General features: G+C 38.3%; 1 protein-coding gene across 1 annotated transcript; it reads left to right on the top strand.

The window, feature by feature from the left end:
* The first annotated feature begins 135 nt into the window (after positions 1-135).
* On the top strand, positions 136-7,344 carry gal3st1a (galactose-3-O-sulfotransferase 1a). Its single transcript, XM_035659056.1, has 3 exons — positions 136-447; positions 4,299-4,444; positions 4,693-7,344. Exons 1-3 carry the CDS (start codon positions 442-444, stop codon positions 5,840-5,842), a joined length of 1,302 nt encoding a protein of 433 aa, XP_035514949.1. The 5' UTR covers positions 136-441; the 3' UTR covers positions 5,843-7,344.
* Positions 7,345-7,905: the final 561 nt, after the last annotated feature.

Here is a 7,905-nt window from a genome sequence, read left to right as displayed (position 1 = left end):
CTCTCTCTCCTCCCTCCCTCTCCCTCCCTCCCTCCTTTATTTTCTCCTTACATGTCCCCTGACAGAAACCCTGACTACACAGGTGGCTAGATGAGCCTCCCTGCAGTGCTTTATTCAACGAGATCAGTTTTGGAATTGAAAGTTGAGGGAGGGAGGGGAGGGCGGGGTGGCAGGTAGCCTGAGGCATCAGGTGTTCATGCAGGGAGAAAGAGGAGAAGTGGAACAGCAACAAGATGAATGAGCTCCATAGCACTGGATATGTGATAAGGGGAGCCCAGGACTGTGCTGGGTCTATGACAGTATGTGTACGTCAAGATCAGACATAAGAACAGCTGTAGGAGGGACATCAACTTGTATTAGTCATCTGGAACTGGATGGAAAGGAAGAAGACAATGCAGTTGGATAAGAAAAACATCCATTAGTTTCTCTTTGGATTTATGCATGAGGGTAAGAAATCATTCTTCAGTGTTTTTATTGAATTAAGATGTCTCCAAAATTATCTTATTTTGTGTTTTGTAATACTGATAATGGTCTTAATCATTTTATGTAAGAAAAACAACATAGTCCTGACATTATTATACTAACACCTTCAGCTATGTACACATGAAATGCAGACAAGGAAAATAGTTCAACATAATCTGAGTTGAACTGAGTTCATATTGTACCAGAACAGTAAATAAATCTGTCTTTGAGTTTGGTGTGCCGCCACACAAAGCTCAGGGTAAACATTTTCAGGCTGAATATGGGCTGTAATGTTGTCTGTAGCAACTCTTAATGGTTAATATGTGAGAGAACATTTCAGGATAATGGATGAATTTACATCCCACAAGGATACACCGAGGTTATATGTTACTTTTGGGGGGAAACTTAAGCAAACAATTATATCAACTAGCTTAAAAAAATAACACTTCCTGTTATATGTCCAATAGGATCTCAGGTTTGGAGGTTATATCAGGCAGCAGGAGAGAAAATAATGTCCCTTGAAATTCATTCGGCATTTCTACAATTGAACTTCTCCTCAAATGTCCCCCAACAGAACGGCTTCTGATGGCAGAAAGAAAGCTCTCTCACATGTCTCCATAATAGCCCCTTCATGGAGCCCAGACAAAGAGCAGAAATATTCCTTTTAGCTGTGTTTGAAGAGTAATGTTTGTATAATGCTCTGATGATAAGACTGAAACTAAAATGTAACTCTACAGTTCATAGGACAGAGACACGCATAGTAACTCAGGCCAACATGCCATAACCCAAAGCTGGACAAAATCCAAAAATGAATAATAAATGACACGCTGGACACCAAAAAACCCACCACTAAACTTAAGACTAGACTGGGATTGTCAAATGACTATCATAGTTATTCACCAGGTGTTCATTAAAACGCTGGTGTGTGATTTACAAACATGATCATGGACAAAAGCAGTGTAACTTCAGTTATTATCTCTAACAGAAAAGGAGAGAAAATGCCCCAAACACCTTATAGGATTGTCAACACACCCAGCTCCACAGACAGGAAGAAAAATGGAAAACTTGCACTGTTTGAATTCTGAATTTAAATTCTTTATCTCAGATTTCTTTCAAAATATCAACATGATCAGTTGGACAATTGTTGAAAAACTAAAATCCCATCCCTAGTAGTAATACAGAAAGTGATGATTTATGTATTGATCTAGTACACATGGGGGGGTCACTAATGTAGGTTTCTGCATAAAGATTTTCAATCTGTAATGTAATGGATGACTGCAAGCAAACAGGTGATTTATAGCCAATGTTGTGGAGCACTAGTACAGTGAAAGACTGTAAACAATGGTAGCAGGGATAACAATCATTTGCATCTTGGAAGCAGTCACATAATATAAAATCTTTGTTGTCACGACAGGTGCTGTCCATTATTGGCAGTAGTGTCTGTGTAAAGCAGAGCTAACCTTCAGAGGTGTCTGATCTGTATGTGACTGTCAGCTGAATCTCTCTATACTTTATATTGTACCCAGTAGTGGAAAGTACAACTTTGAGGTACTTCTGTATTTACATTTTATGCTATATTTCCTTATTTTACTACATTATTTGACAACTGTAGTTACAAGTTACATTGCAGATAAGATAATTGAATACAAAGCATTATTAAAAGTTAAAAGAGTCGTGGCTTGTAAATCCTTAACGATTAAAGCTCCCTTCATGTATATGGGTTGTTAGCAATGCCACTACAGAGACATTTCCCCTCTCAGATTGTTTTATTATAATAACTGTTTGTAGTCCAAAAAAGTAAAAATGGATCTATTATCTCACAAAAAATCAAAATTGGAAAAAAGTCTGAAAAAATTAAGATAATTTCTTCTATCAGAACTTTATTTTTTCTTCTCTCCCATTATTCTTATGACCATTCATGTTTATCTTGTGACCCTTTTAAGGGGCCCAAACCCTAGACTGGGAACCACTGGACTGAACTCCCGAACTGTATATAAAGTATTTAAAACTAGCTCCACCTCCAGCAGCTACAACAGTAATAATATATCAGTCACAGGCCATTTTACTTTTGATACTTCAAGTACTTTTGAGTGATAATACTGAATTCAGGTGGACCTTTTTCTTGTAATGCAGTATTTCTACATTTTAGTGTTGGTACTTTTATCAAAGCAAAGGATTCAAGTTCTTCATCCACCAAGTCCATCCTAGACAGCAAATAGGTAACAAAAACTATTTTCTTTTCCTGTTTTTAAAGATTTTCTCTATACTGAGCTTTAACTGATTTTAACTCATGACTTTACTCTGTTCCTTGCTGCAAAAGTACATTATTCATCACAGTTTACGGTGGTCAGGGTCGTCTCATGGTGAGGTCAGCTCAGAATGTGTTTTAGCTGATAGAAAAGAGTAAAATGAGGACAAAACTCAACTTATCTGCTGATTATGATGAAAATCAGTAAAAAGGAATACCTAAGACTAAAATATATTAAAAAGTTTAGAGCACTTTCACTGAAATCTGATTTTCAGCTTTACAAAATGTATTCAGAATAAATATTGCAATATGATTGTTATAGCAATAAAAGCCAGCTCAGTGTTGGAGTCACATTGGGTCACATAATGCTGCAAATTCCAGCTGGAGTGTGTAGCTGAGTCAGCAGGTGGCTCGTCTTACCGCAGTCTGCAGGGGGGAATGCAATATCACTTTCCACGGTAATGCATTATTTATTCTATGGGGCAGCTGAGAAACACAGGGTGGCTCATTTCAAGTCGCAAGTATGTCATTTTGTAGCTCACCATGCAATTTTAACTACACCCTGTGTTTAAAATGTTTATGAAGTGGACAGCCAAGTGAAAAGAGGTTCTCTGTGAATCTGTGTCAAAAACACTAAGAATGAGCCTCTCTGTGGGTAAATATTCTTGAGCACCTTAAATTATGGTCCCACTGATGACGGTACTGTACTCTACACAAGAAATTACAGTTTTTGGAACTGCCATTAGTGAATCATTGGTGAAATTGTTTTACCCAAATAATCAGGTGCATGACAGTATCACATACTAACAAAACCCCAATCCTCTCCTTTCCTCTTGGTCACAGTGTCATTTTTAAACCATTGAATAACAAAATTTAGATTGCTAATCTTATTCCAGGTGGTCCGCACATTTACATGAATTGAGAGAAGAAATATGATGTAGTCCTGTAACAAACACTACAATTTGTGAAAAACAGAATACTAAAATCACCAGTTGAATATACACCTCACTGTCACAGTCACAACACGGTAATGCTGTAATGTGTTTGTTACAATTTTATGCTATAGCTTTATATTTTATAGGTGTTCATGTTATTGTGTCCACTCCAGTAGAAACCAGAGAACAGAGATTGTAACTGATAGAGTCACTTTACACTTTAATTTATCTCCAAGTTGCCATATAAATAAATCATTCAAAGTGCTGTCACACAAAGCCTCATACTAGCAAAGAACATTGTAGTTGTGGTTTTATTGTTTCTATCTTGAAAATAACAAAAAATGCTTATTATGACAACGACGATGACGATGATGATGGTGATGATGATGATGATGATGATGAATATGATGTTCTGTGTTTTTTTTTTGTTTTTTTTGTTTTTTTTTGTTTTCTTTTAAACTTTATTTTTTCTTTAATCAATCAATAACAAACAGGTACAAAAATACAAAAACACAAGGGGGGTTAAACACTACTTTGTCACATACAGGTGCCATTTTGTCCATCTTACAGTACATAGCTCCGTTTTAATTCGTAGACTATAGGTCATTTGTTCCATTGATCCAATTTCTTCTACGATGTTCTGTGTTTTTAAGATTCGATTCTGCTGGATCATGGCTGGCAAGCAAGGGAGGCAGTGGAGGTCCATGTGCAAAGGCCTGGTCCTAGGCACCCTCCTGACCAGCTGTATGATCCTGCTTTACTGCCTCTCCACTCCTCAGATGCACATCAGTCTGCCTGAGTAAGACTCATCACACTGGTGTACATGTGTTCTGTAGGAAATATAATGTAAAATATGCAGTATATTAAATTACTGTATTTAAGAGCTGAAACTAATATTTAATTGACAGAAAAATTATAATTTAAGTAATTTTTCAGGCAAAAATGTCAAATATTTTTGTGGTTACAGCTTCTTAAATGTGCTGTTTTTCTGAGACTTCATCAGTATTATCAGCACATTTATTATTTGATTGTTTTTCCTCTCTGTAGGGTTCCAGTGCCTTACTCATGTGCCCACCGTCCATCCCAGCTCCACCCTAAACCAACCACAAACAGCTCACAACAAACCACTGGCCAGACCTGCACTCCTAAAGTGGATATCATGTTCATGAAGACCCACAAAACAGCTAGCAGCACTTTCCTCAACATCCTTTTCCGCTTTGGAGAGAAGCACCGGCTCAAATTTGCCTTCCCTGACAGCAGGAATGACTTCTTCTACCCATCTCTTTTCCAGCGCTCCCAGGTCAAAGACTACAGACCTGGAATGTGCTTCAATGTTATCTGTAATCACTTGCGCTTCAATGCACCTGAGGTGGCCAAGCTGCTACCTATGGACACTTCCTATATCACTATTCTGCGAGACCCCGCAGAGCTTTTTGAGTCTTCCTTCCACTACTTTGGCCGGCTGGTGCCTTTGACCTGGAAGATACCAGGTGATGACAAGCTGACTGAGTTTCTACGTGACCCCCATTGCTACTTTGATCCAGAGGGCTTCAACTCTTTCTACCTCAAGAATCTGCTGTTCTTCGACTTTGGACAGGACAACACTCTGGAGCTGGATGATCCGCGGGTGGAAGAGGGAATCAAATTCATCACTGACCGTTTTCAGCTGGTCATGTTGGTGGAATACTTTGAGGAATCACTCATTCTGCTCAAGGATGCCCTCTGCTGGGAGATGGACGACTTGCTCTTCTTCAAGCTCAACGCCCGTAAGGGATCCACTGTGTCTAAACTGACCCCTGAGCTAAGGGTTAGGGCTCTTGAGTGGAACGCTATTGACTGGAAGCTATACCAGCATTTCAACCAGACTTTTTGGAGGAAAGTAAATGCATACGGACATGGGCGGATGGCTAAGGATGTGGCAGAGCTCAGGAGAAGAAACGCGGAGATGGCCTCCATCTGCATTGAGGGTGGTCGTGCTGTAGAAGCTGGCAGAATCCAAGAGACAGCCATGCAGCCCTGGCAGCCCATTGGAGAGAAGTCCATCATGGGCTATAACCTGAATAAGAATGTGGACAAGGCGCATCGCAAGTTGTGCCGTAAGATGTTGATGCCAGAGCTTCAGTACTTAACAGAGCTTGGGGTGAACCTGTGGATCACCAAGCTGTGGGGCCATGTCCGAGATATCATTAACTGGTGACTAGGCACGTGAGCAAGAGGGGCCAATTCAACTCTGACAGACTGTATTAAAAGAAGTCTGACTGTGTGGCTGACACATTTCAATCTTATGACTTGCCTCATTTTATTGAAATGTTTCCACATTGACTTGTTTGCACTGTAATGTATTTGATGGGTGCTTAAGAAAAAAAAAGACATTGTAGACTTCACAATCTACAAATACTGAACCAGTCTACTACTGGCAGATGAGGCTTAGTATTGTTCTCTATGTTTATGAGTCCGTTTTCAAACATTTAAATGTTCTTACTCTCAGATGTGAGCTAATGGAGTAGATGAGTGAACGAAGAAGTTCAGGACTAATTGTATAAGCTCTTTAATAGAATAAAAACAAAAATGTTGCCATCCCTGCCAAACTTTGAAGGTTGTTTGATGACATGGAAAAAATGGTACTTTACTTTGAGGACTGTTAACCTCTTCGAGGTCCATCCCCCAAAAGTTGAAACTATGAAACCCAACTAAGCGCTAAAATCCAGATATGAAGGTAGTGAATGTAAGTATTACATCCCACTTTACTGTCTATGGAGGACAAAATCAGCCATTATTTACAACTATTATTTATAACACTACATTACAAACACCGTACATATACACATTCAGATGGTTCTGATGGCAGACATTTTCACTTGTCTTGAGAGCACAGGTGCAACTAATAACATAAATGATCGCTCTGTTCCAGGATCCCAGAACTGCTACATCTAAATCAAATGTAGCACATTTATCTGATTTTCCTGCAGTGACATGTCAAAATGTCTTTCATTAAAATGGCCTGATAACTAATATTAAAATAAAGGGAAAATACAGCACTATGCAATCAAAAAGACAAATAATGTCCTTACTCGTTAACTTTCCTTGTCCGTTTTTATGGCATATGATATATTATATGTTGAGTTTTCTGCAATATGATATTACATTTTTGCTTTTCTTTGGCACTTTGCCGCTGTAGCCAATTTTCCTCTTTCTCCTGATGTCACAATGTTAATCCTTAATAGCATTTGCGGTTTGCCAGGTGTTTTTGGCAGGCACGTTGATGATGTGGTGGTACTTTGTTGCATAGTGAGCCAAAATAAAAAATATTTCATTGTCAGCCAAGTAAGGTAAATCCTATCTAGAAAGGCACTATGACAATGAATAACAGTGTTAAACACCACCTACATGTGTTTACACAGCCTCGTAATCTTAGCCTGCAGCAATAAAGGGAATTAAATAGAGAAATACATTTCCTGTTAATGCACTGTATCTCTCATTTATTTCTTAATTTGTGTTTATTCACCTTATATATTTATTTATTCTATGTATTATTTAATATTTTGTTTATTGTGTCTTGTATGTAATGGATTTAGTTATTGATTAATTTACCTGTAATTTTCTGATTTTGTCCTCCATACACATCCTTATTTTCTGGCAATGTATGATAATCTTTTTATGTGAAAAAATAAATGTAATATTGCATGTATTAAATGTTACGTCTGATTCATGAAACTGACAGCTTCCTCTCTATCTGTGTTTGTTTCATCATAGAAAAAATATCTATATATAATATGATTTTAAATACCACCAAGTCTTGAGTAAACAAGCCAGTGTTGGCAGGAGCCACTGGGAATGAACAAATGTAAGAGGATTGTCCTGTTAAAATTAGTTTAGGATGCAGATAATACCCCAAGTGGCAAAGACGGATTAATGGGTCCCTCAAGGTCCCCGCTGACTGATTAATTAATTACGATTGTAAAAATAAAACATGAAAAAGTCCAAGGAGGGGTGAGTATTTCTATAAAAACTGATGATGATATAAAGTGTTCAAACTTGGACTTTAACTGCAGTTACAGTTTACACTTTTACAATACCGTGCACTTGTCCCTGGATGAAAAACTTGTCATAAGATACAATATAAATTTAAAATGCAGTACCACTTTCTATTAAAACACACTTATGGGCGCCCGGTTAGCTCAGTAGGTAGAGCTGGCGACCCACGTACCAAGGCTGAGTCCTTGCTGCAGCGGCCCAGGGTTCGAGTCCGACCTGCGGCCC

This window comes from Morone saxatilis, unplaced genomic scaffold (genome assembly GCF_004916995.1).
Source record: "Morone saxatilis isolate NCDOM2014 unplaced genomic scaffold, NCSU_SB_2.0 Contig16, whole genome shotgun sequence".
NCBI classification, from domain to species: domain Eukaryota; kingdom Metazoa; phylum Chordata; class Actinopteri; family Moronidae; genus Morone; species Morone saxatilis.
The sequence above is the reverse complement of the archived record's forward strand: the minus strand, read 5'-3'. Positions and strand labels throughout refer to the sequence as shown.